At 44.5% G+C, this 23,200-nt stretch overlaps 1 protein-coding gene across 2 annotated transcripts in view; it reads left to right on the top strand.

Moving 5' to 3' along the window:
- SQOR (sulfide quinone oxidoreductase) overlaps positions 1 to 23,200 on the top strand; it is a 46,354-nt gene that overhangs the window by 17,771 nt on the left and 5,383 nt on the right. For both annotated transcript variants that reach the window (XM_036300444.1, XM_036300434.1), the window contains exons 2-7: positions 997 to 1,243; positions 3,554 to 3,724; positions 7,451 to 7,504; positions 9,937 to 10,131; positions 12,135 to 12,344; positions 18,917 to 19,100. In XM_036300444.1, the coding sequence (XP_036156337.1) occupies positions 1,004 to 1,243; positions 3,554 to 3,724; positions 7,451 to 7,504; positions 9,937 to 10,131; positions 12,135 to 12,344; positions 18,917 to 19,100 (1,054 nt within the window). In that variant the 5' untranslated portion in view covers positions 997 to 1,003. The remainder of the gene's footprint in view (positions 1 to 996; positions 1,244 to 3,553; positions 3,725 to 7,450; positions 7,505 to 9,936; positions 10,132 to 12,134; positions 12,345 to 18,916; positions 19,101 to 23,200) is intronic.

Genomic DNA, 23,200 nt, shown 5'->3' on the forward strand with positions numbered 1-23,200 from the left:
CTAGAAGGGTTACCCCCCGCTGGGTCCTTGCATTTGAGTAAAGGGTTCCTGGGGCAGTGTTGAACCCAAAGGACTGAACTTGATGGCGGAATTGGGGCACAGTAATACCCAGAGCAGCATTGCAGTTATACAAGTAGGTGGTGTCCAAGACATCAGGCCAGTTCTGTGGGTGGGGGAAGCCAAGGCCCATGTCTGAGAAGCCTTCATTTCCTCACTGCCAAAGCACTAAATGCTCAGAGCAGAAACGCCCATCTCTCGGAGGAACTATGAAGGGGAGATTGCTTACTGATTGCATACAATAAAAGACTGACTGGTCAGTAGCATATGCAGATTCTTTACATAAAACATAACTTTATGATACCAGGCAGGGATCTTTTTTATGGCTCCCTTATCAACTGGTTGAAATTGCCAAAGGTGTGGAGGGCCTTTGCCTGCGTGTCTGTTGCCCATGTTTTGATTGAATTGTGTGTCTCTGGGAGGCAGACCCAGAAGGCTCTCTGAGTGCGGCCGAGTCCCTGATTTCCCTGGTGTGAACACCGAGTTGCAGAAGGTGGGTTTCTTGCTGGACTACTTCTGCTTCAGCAGGCCTTAGGGGCCCTATGGCAAGGACTTGTACAGGTGTCTGTCTAGCTGTGGACTTGTCCATTTTTGATGGACTGAAAAACCAAAGAAAGCGTTGAGGCGTGTGCCTGAGAGGAGAACGGGGGACTGCCGGATGCACTCAGGAGGCCCTGGAGTTTTTGGATGGACAAAGTCCTAGATGTCCTGACAGGAGGAGGAAGGGGAGAAAAGGGAACTCAGCCAGTTGTTAGTTACAATCTTGTGCTGTCAGGAGACTTTGGGACCACAGCCAGCTGGGGAGGTAGCTGTGTGGGAGGTGGTGGGCACCCGCTGGAGCTGGCCAGATGCCCGCCTACCTTCCTCTGGAAGGAAAATGCTTTGGTCGCACACTGGTCCCTTCCTTACTCATAGCCTCATCTATTCCTTTCTATCCAGATCCAGTATGAAGATGACCCCGCTGGTGGCCGTGGTGTCTAGCCCCCATGCCCGGCTCTTTACCTGCTTCTTCAGACTTGGTGCCCAGCAGGCCAGCCCACTTCAGCTGCACACAGGGACCAGCCTGGCGGCCAAGAACTACCATGAGGTGCTGGTTCTGGGTGGGGGCAGCGGTGGGATCACCATGGCCTCCCGTATGAAGAAGAGAGTGGGTGCAGAGAATGTGGCCATCGTTGAGCCCAGTGAGGTAAGTCTCCCCCTCCTGGGTGCGTGTGTGTGTGTGTGTGTGTGTGTGTGTGTGTGTGCGCACGCATGTGCGTGTGTGCGATAGGGGGTGGGGATGACTGTCAGGCGCGGGATGTCATGTCCCTGGGTTAGTGCTTCTCCTCTGGGCACAACAATCAGGCAGTCCAAAAAGATGGGAGAGGGTGGAGGGAGGGAGGGAGAGAGAGAAGAGATCCCTTGGCTTTTTATGTTCTCTTCTGTATGAGTTTCTTGTGCTAACACATTACCACAGATTGAGTGTCTTAAAACAATAGATACTTATTCTCTCATAAGTATTAACTTGATTATATCTGCAAAGACCCTATTTCCAAATAAGGTCACTTTCTAGGGACCCGGGTCAGGACTTTAGTATATCTCAACCCTGGAAGCCCTCTCTCTCCAACATCATGTCCAGAGGAAAGTCAGTGGTCATTGCTCTTTCCTGTCTGTGGTCCAGTCTGGAGAGAGGTGATGAGTGATAGCCCAGGGAGGCCTCTGGGAAGGTGTCAGTGGGTTTCAGAAATTTAAGTGCAAGGAATTAGAAATAGATTATAAGTCAGAAAAAGGTAGTAAACACCGGGAGGGAAGTTGGGAAGTGTTACCAGGACGGAAGTTGGGAAGTGTTTATGTGTAAGGCACTATTTCATGAAAAAACATTTAAAAATTGTCCAAAAGCTACAGATAAGTCTTTGAGATTTCTGGTGTTTTGTCTAAGGTTTCCTAAGGAACCAGGCATGTACCAGTTGGGAACTGTGTCCTTGGGGGCGGGGAGCAGAATGGATCTGGTGCCTGTTTGGTGGGGAGGGGAGGGTGAGAAAGGCACCCTGCTTTCCAAGTCCTCTCCGCAGTACCCGGGAGGCTGCCCAGGCTCCCTGCATTCTCAGCCTGGTGTGCTGTGATGGGAGGGGAGACTGGGAGGTGCTCTCTGTTACTCTCCTTTTTAAAGTGACTCATTCAGGACAGCATTATAAATGAGAATGGCCTGAGAGCCGTGTCAGGTGGCCTATTGTAGCTAACCCTTGCACAGGGGCTACTCTTTGTAATGACACGGAAGCGCTAGACACAGTTCAGGAGGCCAGAATCATGTCTGTGAGGACGTGCAGGACAGGAGTCTCTCGAAGGAGCCGCCAGTGGCTCAGGTGGTTGGCACTTTCCCTCCTGTATCTGGTTTAGTGATTGCTGGAGCTGATGGTTGTTTGTAGTCAATAAAACATCCGAGCTTGTTCTTATTCCTCTATCTGCTCAAGATGGACTTGGAACTGTTCAGCTCTTGCAGCTGGAGTCCTCTGCCCCTTGTCCTCGGGATCGCAGCCGTTATTGGCTGTAGGGAGATTGCAAGGCCCTTCCTCAGTTCTTGTCACCTCTCTGTGGCTGCTGACAATTCTCTCCAGCCAGTCTGAGGTGTTTGGGCGATGTTGAGAAGGTGTTTGGGTATACGTGGCATTATGCGGTAGCATTTGGTGTCTCCTGGCTTTGGGTGTAAATCCTCTGAGAAAGGAGGAGGCACTAATAGGGTTGACAGGCAATGTCTGCGCCTTCCGCGGGCTTGGCAAACACAGTTGGAAGTTAATAGAGTTTGAGGATCCCCAGAGTCGCTGTAAGCTGCAGACTTACCGCAGTCCCCACAAACATCTGAGGGACCATATTATGCTACTGGACTTAATTTTTCTTTATATCTGTGCACATAGTAAATGTATCCATAATGTCTACATTATACATGTATATGTAACATGTACATGTTAAACACAAATCAACTGTCATCTGTCAGCAATAAATAATACAGTGGTCACTAATGATAGGTTATGGCTTTTTAAAAAATCCTCACCTGAGGATATGTTTTTATTAATTTTTTTTTTTTTTAGAGAGACAGAAAGTGGGGTGGGGGAGAGAAAGAGAGAGAGAGATGTGTGAGAGAAACATCAATCAGTTGCCTCCCATACATGCTCCAACGGGGTTGAACCCACAACCTAGGTACCCTGACTGGGAATTGAACCCACAACCTTTTGGTGTACGGATGATGTTCCAACCAACTGAGCCACATCAGCCAGGGTAGTTTATGGTTTTTTATTTTTTTTATTTTTATTAATGATCTTGGCAGAATTCTTATAGGTGACGACTCTTCAGAGTTTAACATAATAGGAGACACCAGTGGGAGGGGTGGTGGGGAGGACAACCCGGAGACTTTCTGTGTGATGCTCCAAGAGTCAGGAGGGAGTATTAGCTCGGGCGCCTCTAGCTATGACACTTTGGTCAGCCTCAAATGGAAATGAATCTCCAAAACTTTGTTTCTCAGAGACATTTCTACCAGCCAATCTGGACACTGGTGGGTGCTGGTGCCAAACAGCTGTCCTCATCTGGCCGCCCCACAGCGAGTGTGATTCCATCTGGTGTGGAGTGGATCAAAGACAGAGTGGCTGAGCTGAACCCAGACAAGAACTGCATCCGCACAGATACCGGCAAGGAGGTAACCGCTGGGATCCCTTGGGTTTTGTTCATCTGAAGGCTTGTATGACATGCACAGCTATTATCAAACTGGTCAGCTTCCTGGTGGGACAGTGGTATATATAAGTGTGTGTGCATGTGTGTGTGTGGTAAATACTGCTTGAGAGGGTAGAGTGTGTGGTGAATGGAGGATGGGACAGATGGAAGGACTGAGGATGTTGAATTAATAAACAACTAAGACAAGTATTTGTGGACACCCACTTTTTGCCATATTGCTTGGCACAGTGTCTCGCACCTGAATGTTTACTGAACAAATACTGCTACGTGTTAAAATAGCAGGCACCTTCCTCCTTTTCCCTTTGGAGCAGCCAGCTTCTCTCCCTGACAGCTGGCCTCCCAGAGGAAGGAGATGTTGGAAAATATCATCCCAGTCACACTAGGGGGTGCTCTGCCAGTGTAGTAAATACCCGTGTGACTGAGCTTTGTACCAGGGCTCAGGAGAATTGCAGCTGCTGGAGCATGAGGCTCAAAATTGATCAGCATCATTTACAAGTCTCCTTCCACCCCCCACCACCCAGGGGTCAAAGCTTTTCAGAAAGTGCTGTCCCTGCATTTTATTATGGTGATGAGAGCAGATGGTGAGACCACAGGCTCAGAAGCCATCTGCAATGTCATGTCCCCTCATCTGCTGCTGAGCCCAGGACCATGGCAGGCAGTGCAGCCATCATGCTGACCTTGCCTGCTCCAGGCTCCCATGGTTCTTGGGCCCCCAGGGTGCTATGGGATTTAATACCTTCCTTATTCCTTGTTCTTTCTGTAGTGTGGGAGAGAATGTCTTCTCTCTCTTGTGAGGAGAAACCCTTCAACTATTCAAAGATGGTTCTTATAGTCTATGTCAGTATTCTGTTCAGATGGATTTGTCCCCTTGTCCCCACTTTTCATCATCTTCCATGGCCTTCAGTCCCCTTATGACCCTCTTTCTTCTACTTTAGACATCATCGGACTTGTCCCCTCCATGAAAAGGCTCCCGGAAGAGGAAGCCACTCTGCAAAACAGCCCAGAATAGCGTGGCCCCACTCCCTCCCACAGTCAGATGCTGCCTGATTTAGCATTTGCCTTTGTAGCGACAGTTGCCATGGGCTGATTCATGCTGGGCTTGGGGTCAGTTCAAACCTATGGGTCTTTTTTTTCCCCATATGATCCACAAGTCAGGCGTCTCCCATCCTAAAATAAACAAATAATATTTAATATCTTATTTAATACAATATACATTTATTTAAGTTAAAATTCTTATGTTATTTCCCCCCTGTTGATGAACTTCCTTATTTCCCCTGCATCTCCAGGAGGGCGGACTGAATGAAACACAAGGTTGTTCTCAGTTCTCAAGACTGAGCGTTGAGGCTCATTTCCCTGCCATCTGCTGCCGGCTCATGGGGCCAGGAGAGCTGTGTCTTATAACCCACATCAGCCCTCTGGTAGAGCAGTGTCTGCCCCCTTGATCACACCCCTTTACATTATAGGAAACACTCAGAGCCCTTTATGGTTGAGTTTGTGCTCATTTAAGGATCTTAATCTTGTCTCATCTCGGAGAATGGAAGGCATTGGTAGGTGTTCTCACTTCTAAGCCCTGGGTAGACCTCTCAGATGTAGACCTTAGGGAACTTGCAGTGTCTTGTTTTAGGGCTGAGGAAGAAGTTGGTGCAAGATGGTGAGACTTCATTCCAGGATTTTTAAGGCAAAAGTATTCCATAGTCATATCTGAAATCTGCGTATAGCATCTCATGGGAGATACTTTGTCAGTTGCGTAAAGTGGATGTTCAAGAAATGTTGCTGTTATTATTTTTAAGAGAATACATGAAAAAAAGGAAAAGGAGATATTTATTGAGTATCCACTATGTGCCAGTATAGTTACTGGTGAAAGCAGGGTTGCAAAATGAATCCAGGCCAATGCTCTTCTTTTTCCAAACTACAGTCGATGAGCCTGGAATGTTGACCTGGATGAACATCCTGTTTGCTAAGTTGTTAGTTACCTTCCCACCCCCTGGGTAAAATGAGAACATTTACCCATATTTAGCCTTCAGGAGAGGTCTGTACTGTTCTCTGTAGTTGCTCAAAAGTCTTGTCTACGAGTTTTTGCAATTCCTTAGGGTTTAGGTCACCTGGCCTGGAAACTTGAACTTATCCAAACACTTGAGGCTTTCTTTTTATTCTTTGGTATGTTAGGGTTTATTCTCCCTTACTGATTTTTTATAATTTTAAGCTTATCTGTTATTATTACTCCTAAAAAATGATCGATATTGTGCTCTAATAGAAACATCAGGGCACACACAAACCAAAGGCTTTTCTTGCTGACAAGGGGCGTATGTTTTACCTGTAGATCATCTCCCCTGGACCTCATGCTACCTCTGACCTCATATACCCTGAAGATTCAACACAGTTCCCCCAGCCATTTAATGGGCCCAATACACTTTCCTACAGAACAAGGAATTTCAGGGTACCCGCTGTCTATGGATAGGCAAATCACAGGGATGGTGATGTATATATTATTATCCACTTTGGTAAATTGTATTTTCACATGCAGCTGGAACCAACCACCCATCCATTCATTCATCCAACAAACGTTACTGAGTTCCTCACTTTAACTTGGTGACTATGCTAGGTTCTAGGAATATAAAGAGTAAGACACAACCTTTATCCTCTAGGAGTGTTTGATGTGGTGGGGAGGATATTACTGTTATATAGCTCGACAGGTGCTATAAAGCATCATGGGCACTGGGTTAAGATGGAGTCATAGGAAGGCCTCACTGTGGTCGTGACCACGGAGCTGATCTGGGTCCCAGGGCAGGACCTCTTCAGTGACTTGCTCCTGTTGCTCCCCAGCGTGAGTCAAGCCTCCTGCATCTTGGAATCCCCTCTCTTAAACTGTGATCTGCACGGCCGTGTGCTGCGCTTCTCTAATTAGTAAAGGAGAGAGACCCTCATCACCTGATGTCCTTTCTGGGCCCCTGACTTTCATTGCAATCTCACCTTCAGCTTCCTAGGAAGTCCTTTTACTTTACATTCTTCTTGCTGACTTTTTTTTTTTTTTTTTTTTGCTTCAACTTTTCTTCCTCCCCATTTGCAACCCACATTTCTATCATAATAAGTAGGGAGACTTTTGCTCCCAGCATGAATAATCACAATACCCATATTTAAGGAGGGGACTTTTAAGTTCCAAACAGATCATTAAATAATATGAGATACACTGTATCACTTCCTTTTCAATGGCCTTCAAAAGAGCAGTTTCTCAGTTATGATAACAATCCATCCATATGACAGGCCAGATTTGCTAGGGATTCACACTTAACCCTATTAAGAGAAAATGGATTATTTTTAAGATTAGAAAGTCATTCCCCAACATGAAAAAGTGTTAACACAGGCCCTGCACAGAAAGTTGTGGCCTCTTTGCTGTCATTCTCCACTGTGTGAAAATATAGGAGGCTCAGCTCTCAGAAGCCAGGCAGGTTATGCAATGTTTGTGAAGCAATAAGGTGTGAGAATGATGGGCGTGATGGCAGACTGGAGCCTGTACAGGTCCCCACCCTCCCCCCTCAACACACACACACCCTGCCCTACCACCCATAGCCCCAAGTCATTCACATAAAAAAAATGGAAATGCTGTGATGGCCCCACTCACCTGGGGCCTGAGTCAGTCCTGGGACTGCCACTGTTTGGGTCCTGGTCTAAATGGCATTGCTTTGTGTTGCAGATCTCCTACAAATATCTCATTATTGCTCTCGGAATCCAGCTGGACTATGGGAAGGTACGTTTAAATGACTTCTGTGTTCCCTGGCCTACTTCTGCCAAGATCAAGCACTGCCTTGAGTGTCTTTATATTCATCTGACAAGAAAAAGTACTAAGAAATCCTCTTCTAGTTTTATTTCTCAGCAGTCTTTTTATGGTTTTAAAAACGTCTTATCCGAGATTCTGTTAATGATAACTTGATCCAGCTCTAAGCTGTAATCATAAGTCAACATGTCCATGCTCTGATGGGAATTCATGCAAAAGAGCAGCCTTTTCCACGCTTACAAGAAAACTACCTTTCTGTGTGGGACTGAGTTGGCGGTATTGCAGGTTAAACTTTCCTTTGAAAGTAAGATTTAGATTTTGAATTTCTAAGCAGACTTTAAGGATAGAATGCCAGCAGTTAGTTGACCAGGAGCTGGAGAGAGGTTTGGGTTTTGCCCTGTGGCGGCTGGGTGTTTTTGGTCCAAGTGACCAACGCAATATAACTTCTACCCTGGAAGTTCCTTCCCTCTCCCTTTTCCATGAGCTAGGGGTCTGGATGCTGTCTGGCAATGGTGACATTCGCGCTCAGTTTCCTAAAACATCATGGAGGAAGTCAGTAATTATTGTGATTTCCACAAGTTTGTTGGGGACGCTGGGTAAATAGTTGGAGAACATAAAGCAGAGCGACACAGGCAAGGGCCTCGTCTGAGTCGGCCCAGGAAAGACTTCATCTTTGAAGTGTGTTTCTGCGTAAAAACCCCCCAAACCATGACGTGTCCAGGGTGGGGGTGGTGACAGTGTCCTGGGGCGTGTCCTGAGGTGGTTCGAAGAAGCCATGTGTCGGTGTGAAGGTTGTGATGAGTTTGGTCATGGTGGTTGGCCATGAGTCTCACAGAATGACAAACTGTGGAGCAGACTGTGGAGAAGGTGCCAGTGACACCTTCTGGGAGGTCCTTGTCTCTCACAGACCCCAGAAGTGGTGATGCAGCACAGATGGCACAGCTCCACGGTAACCCCTCCCCTCCCCTTCCCCCCCCCCCCCCCCCCGGAGCTCCTGTGCCGCCTGAGAGGACTCAAGAGACCAGTGCTGAGAGTCCTTAGCAGCTTTTTGCAGCAAACCAAGAAATAATATTTAAACTGCTGATATTACAGCTACTTGAACCGTAGCAGGAGCTGTGATCAGTAATCAGAGGAATCGTTGCCCTTGTCATTGAGTGAGATGGAGGAGATCACAGGATCCTGTTTCCTTGAGACCAGAGGGGTTGGTGTCCAGTGACCCTGGAAGTGGCCTATATTCTGGCCAACAGCCTGGGAAGGTTCTGAAGGACCAGCCCATCTTGATGACTGTGTTTTTGAGAGTTTCCTTCTCTTGCTGGAAGAAATGCTGCTTGAGTCTCTTACCTCAATCTGTGCCATTTTCGTTGCATGTTGTGAACCTACAGCATTTTAGACAAGTACCCGGTTATCTCACTGGCAGGAATACACTACCACTTACAGAGCATCACCTTGTGAGGTTCAGTTTTTCTCAGCACTTGACACACATGGTCTCACTTACTCCTGCCAAGAGCCCTACGGAGCTGTTACTTTTATCCCCCTTTACAGGTCGTGAGTGTAAGCTTTTCAAGCCTCAGTGCCCACCGAATCACCCGTTAAAACCGATTTCTGGGCTTGCCCACGAGTTCTTGATTCAGTAGGTCTGGGGTGGGGGCTGAGAATGTGCATTTTCAGGCAGGTTCCCAGGGAGCGCTGGTGCTGCTGGTCCTGAGACCACACTTTGAGTGGCTTAGAGATATTAGTTAATTTACCAAGGGTCACCCTTCCTCTTCCCAGTAAGGCAGCTGGCTCTCCAAACACAAGTATGCCTGGATTCTTGTCTTTACTCCGATGGTGGGAAGAGATGTTTTCAAATTATGGTCTCAAGGCCAGGGAGGCAGAGGGGCTTCTCGGGGCTGAGTCCAGTCTGCAGCTTGGGTGCTACACCCACCTGCCTGCTGCATTGTGTGTGAGGACTGGGGGCTAATAATTGTACTGAAATGCTTGTGAGGCTGTAGAAATGGCAAAGCAAGCCAACTGCACTTCTGTCAAACATTTATTTTTACAGTTTTCATTCAATTTTGTTTTCATTGGTTTTAGGCATACAGCTTAGTGGTTAAACAATCATATACTTTACATACCCACCTGGCACCATTCATAATTATGAGAATATTATTGACTATATTCCCTATGCTGTGCCTTACATCCCCATGACAGCTTTGTAACTACCAATTTGTACTTCTTAATCACTTCAACTCTTTCACCCAGTCCCCCAATCCCCACCCCCTTGGGCAACCACCAGTCAGCTCTCTGCATCTATGAGTCTGTTCTAACTTTGTTTGTTTATTTTGTTCTTTAGATTCAACATATAAGTAAAATAATATGGTAAAAAAATGTGGGGTTTTTTTTTGTGTGTGTGTCTTTTGTTGCAGATTAAAGGCCTACCTGAAGGTTTTTCCCAACCCAAAATAGGGTCTAACTATTCAGTTGGTACGGTAGAGAAGACGTGGAAAGCTCTGCAGGACTTCAAGGAGGGCAATGCCATCTTTACCTTTCCAAACACTCCCATAAAGTGTGCTGGGGCCCCGCAGAAGATCATGTACTTATCGGAAGACTATTTCAGGAAGGTATGCTTCCTTCCCAGGGACAGGACAGGGTGGGGGAGTAGACGGTGCTAATTTGCTGAGTGCCAGAATTCCATTTTATCCATGTCAAGATGCTTTTTCTTATTTCTTGTTACATATGTACAAAATTATATAATTAGAAGTTCATAATAGAAAAAAGGAAAAAGACAATCATAATCCAGCTGGTATCATCAATTTGACATGACTTTCCATTTTTTTCTTATGCATGTTTTTGTTTTATTTTAAAATATATTTTTATTGATTTCGGAGAGGAAGGAAGAGGGAGAGAGAGAGAGAAACATCAATGATGAGAGAGCATCATTGATTGGCTGCCTTCTGCACGTCTCCTACCGGGGATCGAGCCCGCAACCTGGGCATGTGTCCTTGACCAGAATTGAACCTGGGACCCTTCAGTCCACAAGCTGATCTCTATCCACTGAGCCAAACCGGCTAGGGCTCTTATGCATGTTTTTTAAAACATGGTTACAATCATACTGTACATACAAACTAAGTTTGTATGATTATTAAATAGTCTTTGTAACATACTTTTTAAAAAATATATTATTATTGATTTCAGAGGAGAAGGGAGAGAGATAGAAACATTAATGATGAGAGAGAATTATTGATTGGCTGCTTCCTGCATACCACACACAGGATTGAGCCCGCAACCTGGGAATCAAACCATGACCTCCTGGTTCATATGTCAATGCTCAACCATTGAGCCACGCCAGCTGGGCTGTAACATACCTTTTAGGGTGTGTATAAAAGTCTCCTGGGGAGGTATGTTAAAGACTGCTTAAATATTTTCATATAGTTAGACAATTAGTTGCACATTGATCATTTTTATACAGAATAATATCCTCAGCTCAAGTTTAAGGTTATAAATATTTTCTGGCTCTTATATACATTTTTGGAAGTATAATAGGAAAAAATGCCAATTCTAAAGGGAAAAAAAATAATGTTCGCGTAGAACTTCAAACAGTGGAAAGATTTGTCTCTTTCCACTAAGATGCTGTTTAGAGACGTTGCTCACACACCCTCTGTGTCGGGTCTGCAGCCCAAGAACACGTGGTGTGCAGCTGGGGGAGCTGCCCTGGCCCTCCTGCCCTCTGCAGGCTGTCACACTAGGTTTACTAAAGCGTGGTCCTACTCGAGACGGTGCAGGTTCAGAGCAGCCTGTGGTTCTGTAAAGGGACAGGGGAGGAGAAGGGGAGGGGACGATGGGACGGAGGAGGTGTTGAATGCGCGCTGGGAACCCAGCACTGGGAAGGCTTCACCTGAGTCATGGAGACCAGCACCAATCCCACGGGTGGGGAATTAAGTCATCATTTCTGTGGGTAAGAAAGGCCTTTCTGGGTTAGAGAATTCCGGGTTGGCAATTTGAGGTTCTTACTCACCTAGCTTCTTCTAAATAGTGAGATCCAGGTGAGCAAATCCTACAAGGAGCTGGAAGAAAAGAGACTACCTGTTCCTCCTGGAAATTCTCTTTGTTTAACTCACCTCCCAACTCTTGGGTGGTCTGAGAGACCTTCCTGAGATCTAGGTGTTGGGGAGAATACCAGCCTCTCTGAGACCTGAGCAGCACTGGGGTGTGCGAGCCAAGGGGACATGCCTTCTTGTCGTTCACGCCTGTCCCTCAGCACGAGAACAGACTGGGCAGCTCTAGGACCTCATTACATCATTACTGAGTGAATGAGCAAATGAGCATATGAGTAAACAATCAGCTCTGTTTTCTCCTAGAAGAAATCTCACCTCTGGCCTTCAATTGAACAGTGCCCACCTCAACCCTTTGGTTCAGGTGTGCACTTAGTTGCTGTGTTGCTGACAGAAAATAAGACGGAGGTAGTGGATTGGTCCACACCTCACCCCACCAGGGCAAAGGGGTAGAGAAAGCTGGCGAGGCCTCTTCTGAAGGGTTTAATTCTTGTCTCAGTTGAAAAACAAAACAAAAGGCGGCTGGAGTAATGCTTTGGTGTTGGTTGTTTCTATTCTTTCCTTTTCCTCAGACAGGGAAGCGGTCCAAGGCCAATATCATTTTCAACACTTCCCTTGGATCGATTTTTGGGGTTAAGAAGTATGCAGATGCCCTGATGGAGATCATCCAGGAACGGAACCTCACTGTGAACTACAAGCAAAATCTCATTGAAGTCCGAGCCGATAAACAAGAGGCTGTGTTTGAGAACGTGGACAAGCCTGGAGAGACCCAAGTGATTTCTGTGAGTGGCGAGGTTGAGCTGTCAGCTGAACAGTGTTGTGGATGCAGGCGTCATTGTGGCTCCTACTTCCCTGTCCATCACCATTGTGCACTGGGGGAGGCTGGTTACAATGAGCATCTTAGGACGGTGATGGAGGAGGGTGGACCAACATGGGTGGGGAAGAGAAAGAGGTAGGGGGCTGTGTTCATGGGAGGGAGGAAGGTTTATCTACTGGTACCAAGTAGATTTTTATCCTGTTTTTTAAAAAAAATATATTTTATTGATTTTTTACAGGGAGGAAGGGAGAGGGATAGAGAGTTAGAAACATCAATGAGAGAGAAACATTGATCAGCTGCCTCCTGCACACCTCCTACTGGGGATGTGCCCGCAACCAAGGTACATGCCTTTGACCGGAATCGAACCTGAGACCTTTCAGTCTGCAGGCCAACGCTCTATCCACTGAGCCAAACCAGTTAGGGCTTTATCCTGTTTTATGTCTCTGCTTTTCTTGGCACTGAGCCACTTGAAGCAGTCAGATATTTCACAACTTCAGTTACAGCCGAGCGTTCTGGAAGGGCTTCCTTACATGCAGGATCTGGTGATTGATGGAGTTTATAGAATGGGACAAACAGCCCTGATTGTGGTTAGTTCAAGAACGACAGGGACGTCTCTCACGCTGAAGAGGCTGTCTGTTAAACATCTTTCACCTGCGCATGAAAGGAAGCACTTACAGCCCTTTGAAAGGCCTGGTGGCGGCACCCGCTGCTTGGGAAGGCTAGCCTTTGTACATGGCCTTGGCTTCTCTGTGTCTCACTTTCTTCTGTGAGTGGGAAGAGCAGCACCTTTGTAGCGGAGGGTGAGGAGAACAAACAAAATGAAAAGGCGGCTGGAGAAGCATGCGTGGAGGAATCATTTGTTTCTGTCATTCTGGCAGGAACTGTTAGCAGCGAGAAAACGGTGCACAGGCGTATTTTATTTATTCAGCATTTTTAGAGGTAAGAAGAGGTTCCATGAAAATGAATTTTGAAGGAAATCAAAGATTAGTCTTCTAAACATCAAAACTTTACATTATAAGCTTTTACGTCAAGTTCTTTCTAAATAAGTTTCATACATCTTGTCTTTTGTACGTGAGTGTATTTAAAATCTTACTGATGACACAAGGTCATAATTTTTAAATACTTTCTTTTTTGGAAATAATCTCAACTTAGGGAAAGTTGCCATGATAAAAATAGTAAATGTGTAAATAATATAACCCTGTATATAGTCTTTACCTAGATGAACTTAATAGAGAGTTTTATCCCATTTGTTTTATCATTTCATTTCTCTCCCTCTCCCCGAAGCATTGAAAGGTTAGTTCTGTACATCATAGCCCTTTGCCCCTAAATACTCACTGTAAATTCCCTAAGACATAGGGGTATTCTCGTACATAACCACAGCACAGCTATCAACTTAGCATATTTAGCATGGATACAGTATTTTAATCTACCATTGGTACTCCAGTTTTGTTTTCAATAGCATTTATAGTACTTCTCCCCTCTAGGACAGAATCCAGTCTATAGTCAGGTATTTCATATAATTGTGGTATCTCTTTAGTCTCCTTGAATCTCAATGTTTCTTGTGACACTGGCATTTTGGAATAATACAGCCCCCTTCCCACACTTTAATTTTTTTAATAGAATGTTCTTCATTTTTGGTTTGTGTTTTGTTTGTGTTTTCTTGTGATTCGTTTCAGGCTATGATTTTTTATTTTACTTTATTATTATTATTATTATTATTTGTTAATCATCACTTGAGGGTATTTTTTCCCATTGCTTTTCAGAGAGAGTGGGAGGGAAGAAGGGAGGAAGGGAGGAAGGGAGGAAGGGAGGAAGAGAGGGAGGAACATCGACTGATTGCCTTACACACACACCCCAACTGGGAGTGGGGAGTAAACTGCAACCCAGGTATGTGCCTTTGATTGGTATTCAAACCTGTGACCCTTGGGTACTCAGGCTGACGCTCTAACCACTGAACACACTGGCCAGGGCCAGGTTATGAGTTTTAGACAGAAATGCTGCTTATGTGATGTGTCCTTCTAGGGTGAAAGCACACTGTGTTCAACTGCCCCTCACTGATGATGTTCATTTAGACCAGTCAAGATATGAACCAATTTCTCCATTATATAATTATTATTTTTCTCCTTTGCTACTGATAAGTCTGTAGGGAGACACTTTAAGACCATGTAAACATCCTATTTCTCATTAAAGTTTCCCCCTGGATCTAGCATCCATTGGTGATTTTTTGCCTCATCCAATCTCTACTGCAGTGGTTGCAAAATGATGATTTTCCAGCTTTTTCTCTAATTTTAGCAATAGGCTCTTGGCATTCTGTCAGCAAAAGCCCCACCTTCTCTCTTTATTAATTCATTATTAGTAAGAACTCCTAAATTCCTACTTTCCTCCCAATGTTTATAATTCATCATTATCTTTAATTACTTTGGTGCACAAATTGCCCCAGATTTGAGGAGCCCTTTTAGATGGCTCCAATGTCCTTGTGACATGTCCCCAGCGTATTTTTGAGCACTTTCTTACTTTCTGGTGTCACAGGATTCCCAGGCTGAGTAGCATCTATTTGCCTCAGCTCAAGGTCAGTTATGAGTAGTTCATATTCATACAGTTACGCTCCTAGCCCAGTGGTCGGCAAACTCATTAGTCAACAGAGCCAAATATCAACAGTACGATGATTGAAATTTCTTTTGAGAGCCAAATTTTTTAAACTTAAACTATGTAGGTAGGTACATTGTTATTAACTTAATTAGGGTACTCCTAAGGCTTAGGAAGAGCCACACTCAAGGGGCCAAAGAACCGCATGTGGCTCGTGAGCCGCATGTGGCTCGTGAGCCGCAGTTTGCCGACCACGGTCCTAGGGTGTTTCAGGGCTAGTTAGCACCTTACAGAAGCGTCTCAGGCTACTTTGATTTTGTGTGTGTCCTTTTTGTATTTTTCTTCTTTCGGAGTTCTTAAGGAGTTGTGACTTTGGAAGTCTCTCTATCTTCAGCTCTTTTTAATTGCTGCTTCCAATTTTTTACTGGATGGAAAATGAGAGAGCCAAATGTTTAGTTTTATGTAAAGTAAAAGTGAATGGGTCATGAGTGAGGGCCCAAAGCATACTGTTTTGAGCAAAGTGTATGAGCTTGAGTACATGAACTTAATTTCGTTATTTGGTCTTTTTCACTTTGGTTCTCAGCTGTGTTCTGGGTAGTTGAGCTTACTGATAGGAACTTGGATAAATAAATGGTTATTGTTCTTCTAAAGGGATTGTAAAGAAAGAAGATATTTGTGTCCCTTTTGAATTATAGGATGTCAGGTCAGATTATCTTCTCAAACCCAATACTACTCTTTTCTTTTCTTTTTTTGGTAAAAAAAAATTATTTTCTTAATCATTTTTTCTTCAATTACAGTTGACATACAATATTATATTGGTTTCAGGTGTACATCCTAGTGATTAGACTTTTATATAATTTGCAAAGTGGTCTCCCTGATAAGTCTAGTATCCATCTGACACCATAGGTAGTTATCACAATACTAGAGGCCTGGTGCACGACATTTGTGCACTCGGGGCAGGGGGCGCGGGGGTCCCTCAGCCTGGCCTGCATCCTTTCCTAGTCCAGGAGCCCTTGGGGGATGTCTGACTGACAGCCTAAGCCATCAGTTGGACATCCTTAGTGCTGCCATGGAGGCGGGAGAGGCTCCTGCCACTGCCGCTGGCTCACCAGCTGTCAGCCCAGCTTCTGGTTGAGCGGCGCTCCCCCTGTGGCAGTGCACTAACAGGGGACAGTTCCTGCGCTGGGCGTCTGCCCCCTGGTGGTCAGTGTGTGTCATAGCGACCGGTTGTTCTGCTGTTTAGTCAATTTGCATATTACCCTTTTATTATACAGGGTTATTGACTATATTCCCTATTCCACACTTTATATCCACATGACTTTTTATTTATATTGTTGAAAGTATTATATAGGTCCTCTCTTTTCCCTCATTAACCTCTTCCAGCCTGCTCCCCTCCTCCCTTCTCCCCCAGGCCCTCACCACCCCATTGTCTGTGTCCATGGGCTATGCATATATCCATACAAGTTCATTGGTTGATCTCTTCCTACCCACCCTGCCCTGTCTTCCTCCACATGACTTTTTATAACTTCCAGTTTGTACCTCTTAATCTCTTCACCTTTTTCACCTATTCTCCTTACCCTCCTGTCTAGCAACCATCAGTTCTCTGTATCTATGACTTTCTGTTTTGTTTGTTTATTTCAGTTTTTAGGTTCCACATATAAGTTAAATTATATGGTGTTTGTCTTTCTCTGCCTGCTTTATTTCACTTAACATAACACCCTTACGGTCCATCTATGTTGTGGCAAATGGCAAGGTTTCATTTTTTTCTGGCTGAGTAATATTCCATTGTATATATGTACCACATCTTCTTTTTCCATTTGTCAATTGATGGATACTTAAATTGCTTCCATGTCTTGGCTATTGTAAATAATGCTGCAATGAACATAGAGGTGCATATATTCTTTCAAATTAGTGTTTTGGGTTTCTTTGGATATATTCCCAGAAGTGGAATTACTGGGTCATAAGGCATTCCATTTTTAATTTCTTGAGGTAACTACATACTGTTTTTCACAGTGGCTACACTAATCTGCATTTTCATCAACAGTGCATGAGTGTTCCCTTTTCTCTACTTCCTCAACAAACACTTGTTGTTTGTTAATTTATTGATAGTAGCCATTCTGATACTGTGAGGTGATATCTCATTGTGGTTTTAATTTGCATCTCTCTGATGATTAGTGAGGTTAAGCATCTCTTCATATGGCTATTGGCCATCTGCATGTCCCCTTTGGAGAAGTCTCTATTCAGGTCCATTGCCTATTTTTTAATTGGATTGTTTGTTTTTTAGTGTTGAGTTGTATAAGTTTTTTATAAATTTTGGATATTAACCCCTTATTAGGTATATCATGGATGAATATATTCTCTCATTAAGTGGGTTGTATTTTCAATTTGCTGATAGTTTCCTTTGCTGTGCAAAAACTTTTTAGTTTGATAGAGTCCCAGTTGTTTATTTTTTCCTTTGTTTCCCTTGTCTGACGAAATATAAGAAAAAAATATTGCCACGAGAAATATCTGATATTTTGCTATCTATATTTTCTTCTAGGATTTTTATAATTTTGAGTCTAACATTTAAGTCTTTAATCCATTTTGAGTTTATTCCTGTGTATGGTGTAAGAAGATGGTCTATATTTATTATTTCGCTTAGTATTTCTTTTGTATAGGATATTAATTAGTTCAAGTAAATAGTCTTGCCTTTACAATGATTATGTAAAAATATTGAACTTCTAGAAAGATATCTGGAATTCATAAGATTTAAACCAGCTTTAAAAAGTGGTTGTCGTTAACTGAAGCAGGGCAGTGCAGACATGGCCTTAGTGATTTGGTGGATGATGGTTGTTGACCATTCCCTCCATTATCCCACAGACGTGTTCCATCTCCACATTCATGAACAGACCCAGCCTCAGGGACCCACGTCCCTAAAGAGCCACCCAAGGTTACCCGGCAGGGCAGCACTGAGCGTTTTGCAGCACTCCTTCTTCCTTAGTGTTAACGAAGCTTGTAATTGTCTGAAATTGGGAATAAATACAAGGCTTCTAGTGTCATCCATGACTGACAAGTCCTGATGAACCTCCTTATGGGAACTAGGGGCTATTGACTCTCACAAGGTTGGAATTGTCTTAAAATGCTAAAGTGTTCACCTTAATAAAATGTTTTGTGAACATTTGAATCAATTTGGAATTTCTAGATGGAATTTATTAAAATTAAATTAAAAGAATAAAAAGGATGAACTACAAAAAGTAGAGGAATAGTACAGAAAGAAACAAAAAACGGGCCAGTGTACCATTGCCACGGGCAATCTTGACGGAGGTCTTTGGGGGCGAGTGGGGGAATCCACCCTGCCTTCTACACTGTTCAGTAAACTCAATATGGAGTCAGACCCCTCTTTCCTCCAAGTTGCTAGGCAATATTCTTACCAACCTTTATTTCATTTTAAATTGGTGTTTTGACTGCTTCCTTTATTTTGAGGGTTGACCCATATTTGGGAATGCTAGTCACTTTTCAGCTCCTAACACAGCCTTGACAAGTTTCAGGGACTTGGAGTACCTCTCTGCAGTCCCAGACTTTACAAGTCAGTAGATGACAGTCAGGGAGAGAGCAACTGAAATGTGCCAGCCCCTTTGTTTTCGTGTTGGTGACAGGAGAAACATCAATGGGTCCTTTCAGAACGTTAGTGAGGTTCCCTCCTGTATCTTGGAGTCTCCCAGGCCTTCGGCCAAAGGAATCATGTGGACTCTATGGGGAGACAATGTCAACCAAGAGAGCAGTTAGTTATTTTATCACCAGACTCCAAAGGAGCCTGTAGGATCCTGGAGAAGGTGTAGATTAGTATAAGCACCAATTATGTAGTGCTTGGTGCAGCCAGAGCCGTGTACGGGTGAGGGAGGCGGGGGCAGAGCTTGCGGGGCTGTAGATATATGGAAAAAACACAAATTTGGTTGCTCTCCTTTTTTGTAGTACGAAATGCTTCATGTTACACCACCAATGAGTGCCCCTGATGTCCTCAAGAAGAGCCCTGTGGTTGATGACGCTGGCTGGGTGGATGTGGATAAAGAAACTCTGCAGCACAAGAAGTACTCAAATGTGTTTGGGATTGGGGACTGCACCAACCTGCCTACGTCGAAGACCGCCGCTGCCGTAGGTAAGAAAACGTGCAGCGTTTCTCCCCCTTCAAATGATGTCACCCCAAGGCACCATCGTAACTGAAACAATAATTTGGCACAAATATCATTCCACGAATAACGAGGAAACTTTTCTGGGTTAAAAATGACTTTGACTTCCCTGACACAGAATCATGTTGATGAACTTAGTATTGTGTAAAGAAGAAAGAATGTGTTGAGGGCTTTGTATCAGAGTAGCATGACCCCTTCTGCCTCTTCTAGGTCAGAGAGGTTGTTTTCAGGGCAGAGTGCCTTAGAGAGAGGGCCTCACTTTCCGAGCTCTCGGGAATTCTGTTACTTCTCCTAGTGCCACACGCTCATCCCTGACCTTCCCAGTCTGTGACACCAGGCAGGTTGGCTATTTTTCTTCTGCCGGAAGCACCGTAAAGTTAGGGAGGCGTTTGTTTCCCCAGAAAACACATGCAAGTCAATGAATGCTTGCAGACCAGAAAATTGTCCTGTTAAGACAAACACAGTGGAGCGTGACCTGATTGGTACACCATTAAGGTCTCCGCCTGGAAAACTAAACTCTTCACCCCGGTGTTCTGCACTAGCAGCGATGGGGAGAATTGCCTTGTACATTCTGTCCTCCGCAGACAGGAGCTGTCCTCTGTGGCTGCTGTAGAGCACAGACCTCCCTGCTGACGGGAACGGCAGTGTTTTGTGTGAATTGTACACCTGCAGCTCCTGTTGAATTACTTTCGCTGACTACTTCAACCTAAGGAAGACTTTCAAGGAAACCCACTGCATATCTTTTCCACTTTTGTTTTGTTTTGTTTTGTTAATTCTCACCCAAAGATATTTTTCCATTGATTTTTAGAGAGAGTGGAAGAGAGAGGGAAAGACAGAGAGAAATATCAATGTGAGAGAAACACATCGACTGGTTGCCTCTTGCATGTGCCTCAACCAGGGTCCGGGCCGGGGAGGAGCCTGCAACTGAGGTCCGTGCCCTTGACCGGAATCGAACCCGGGACCCTTCGATCTGCAGGCTGAGCTCCACGGAGCCAAACTGTCTAGGGCTCTTTTCCACTATTAATAGTCATTTCTACCCAACATTTTATTTAAAAAATCCAAACCTATGAAAAATTTGAAAGTACAATGAGTACCCATATATTTTTCAGGTATTAACTGACTACTAATGTTATGTGGCATTTCCTTTATCTGTGTACATTTTTTTGCTGAATTATTAGAAAGTGACTTTTGACTTTATAATACTTCACCCTCAAATACTTTAACTTGCATCTCCTAAGAAAAAGGACTTTCTCCTCTATCTCCCCAAGGCCATCATCACATCCAAGAAATGGAACGTTGTATTAGAAAATCATCTCATATACAATCCAGTTTGAATTTCTCCAGTTTTCCTAATAATGTTTCTATGAACCAGTCAAGGACTGTTAGCAGAGGTTAATAAAAGGAAGGGAAGCAGAGGGAATTGGACACTGAGCCTGTTTGCTACCCCAGGAAGCTACAACTTCACACACACTGCAGGGGTCCACAGCATTACCTGGCCAAGGATTAAGTACCCCCTCCCCCCCCCCCCCCCCTACAGAACTGGGGGCAGGAGGTAAGCACATGTGCAGTAGAAGTCAAAATGGCGCAGAGGGAAGTGCCTGACCATAGAGGCCTGGGAAAGGGAGCATTGGTCAGGGGATGGACCCATCAAAAGCTTGAAAAAGCTTGGGAAGTTGATTGGTTATTTAGAAGAACTCCTGGTCTTTCAACCCCAGGGGAACAAAGATCTCTCTCTCCCTCTCTCCTAAGTACTTGTGTAACCATACAAGTCTAGTAGCTAACTGGGGTCCCAGGCAAACCTCTCAGGGCTCCAAAGGACTAAGCTTTTTTTAAAAAATATATTTTATTGATTTTTTACAGAGAGGAAGGGAGAGAGATAGAGAGTTAGAAACATTGATGAGAGAGAAACATCGATCAGCTGCCTCCTGCACACCTCCTACTGGGGATGTGCCCACAACCCAGGTACATGCCCTTGACCAGAATTGAACCCGGGACCTTTCAGTCCGCAGGCCGACGCTCTATCCACTGAGCCAAATTGGCTTCGGCAAAGGACTAAGCTTTAATACGAAATGGAAACTCTGGACACTGGCCTTCGACAGGACCTTGATAAAGACAAGATTGGACTTTTTTCATGGCCAGATGGTTGGAGATGGGACATTGGGAACTCAGGGGCAATCCAGGGGCAGCCTTCCTGAATAGATCTTGCCACACCATGATCTCCCAGGCATGGGTCCTTGGAATGCTTTTCTCTCCATCCCGTGGAAGAGCCTGATTTCCCCAGCACCGCACACTACACTGATTGTCATGTCTCTGGTTTCCTTTCATCGAAGACACACCCTCTAACATTTTTTTTTTTTTTTAGCTTTTATGACATTGGAATTTTTTAAGCGTCCAGGCTGGTTAATCTATAGAGTATGTCATAATTTAGAATTGCCTAGTTTTTTCTTATATTTAGATTCAGGCAATAATTTTGCAGGACCCTCCACACAGGAGGTTGTGTGCCTCCCACTGCATTACCTCGAGTCCATGATGTTCATTTGTTTCGTGCTGGGTTCTTTGTCTTTGTGACTTATAGGTAGACTTCAGGGCCATACTTTGAATTTACGTTTCTCTTAATGGAAGGCTGCTGAGTTGATGTGTTAAATACCTGTGCTGCACATGAGATCCAGATTACCCAACTTTTGGTTTTCTTCAAAAAAACATATATCTGATTCCGCGTTCCAAATAGATACTATTAAATACAAGTAAATGAAAATTCTAAATGAAGTCTTGCTCCCAGTCCTACCCCATTTTCTGAGCCTCTACATCCCCCCTGACCATGCAGAAAGCATCCTCGTATTTATTTATTTATGTTTATTGTTAAAAGTATTACAGATGTTCCTGTTTGCGTGGACGGCATCCGTTGTTTTTACATGCTTTTTTACAATCTGTATCCTATTGTAGGGTTGCTCCCGGGTTTATTTAACAAGTTTGCACAACTTATATTTGCATTGTTTCCAACCCATATTATTCTTAAAGTGTGCTGCAGAGAACGCTCTCCTTTCTGTCATTTCACTTGTGTGAAAGTCTATTTGCTCTTCTCTTTGGTGTCCACTTAACAATAGTCTTAACTTTCCCCAGCAAGTCCTCTGAATTTACATTTCTCTTAATGTAAGGCTGCTGAATTTATGTGTTGAAAATACATAAATTCTTAGCAATGTTTACACTTGTCCCACAAATCTGTCCCTGGCGTTCCCTGCCACCAGCCAGGTGTTTTACCTCCGTCCAGGCCATCGTACTATTGCGAGTCAGACCCTGTCTTGCTACACTGAGTCTGGCTTTCCTGAAGCTCCTCCTCTTCCTCTTCTCTCTGCTCCAGGATTCTCCATGAATGACATACAGCACAGCCAAGACCAGCATGTGGCATTTAACAAAAGTTAACTGAAGGCTTGGGCATAACAGAAAGGGATTATAATACAGGGGAGCGCCCCCCCCCCCCAACTCAATACACTTCCACACACATGCACCTTAAACCTGGACAGTGTGACTGCTTCCTGAGTCCAAGGGCCCAGCCTCTCCGTGGTGGCACCCTCTGGCCTCTTCTCTCCTTTTCTGTTGGCCTTGATGTCCTGCTGCAGGGCCTTTTCGGGTTTTCTCAGTACAGATTCTAAACCAGGGGTGGGCAAACTTTTTGACTCGAGGGCCACAGTGGGTTCTTAAACTGGACCGGAGGGCCGGAACAAAAGCATGGATGGAGTGTTTGTGTGAACTAATATAAATTCAAAGTAAACATCATTACATAAAAGGGTACGGTCTTTTTTTTCAATAGCTTTATTCATTTCAAACGGATCCGGCCCGCGGGCCATAGTCTTTCTAAACTCTTCATGGCCCTCAAAGAGGAACAAAGTTTTCCAAAAGGGAAATGTGATCTTGAGAGATGTTACCTTGCCCACAACAAAGATAGCTGGTATATATCTATAATAAAAGCATAATATGCAAATTGACCAAAGAGCTGAACAGCAGAATGACTGTCCGGATGACCACACTATGATACACACTGCTGCCAGGCCAGCCAAGGCAGGTGCGATGC

Source organism: Myotis myotis, unplaced genomic scaffold, assembly GCF_014108235.1.
Source record: "Myotis myotis isolate mMyoMyo1 unplaced genomic scaffold, mMyoMyo1.p scaffold_m19_p_1, whole genome shotgun sequence".
Lineage (NCBI taxonomy): Eukaryota > Metazoa > Chordata > Mammalia > Chiroptera > Vespertilionidae > Myotis > Myotis myotis.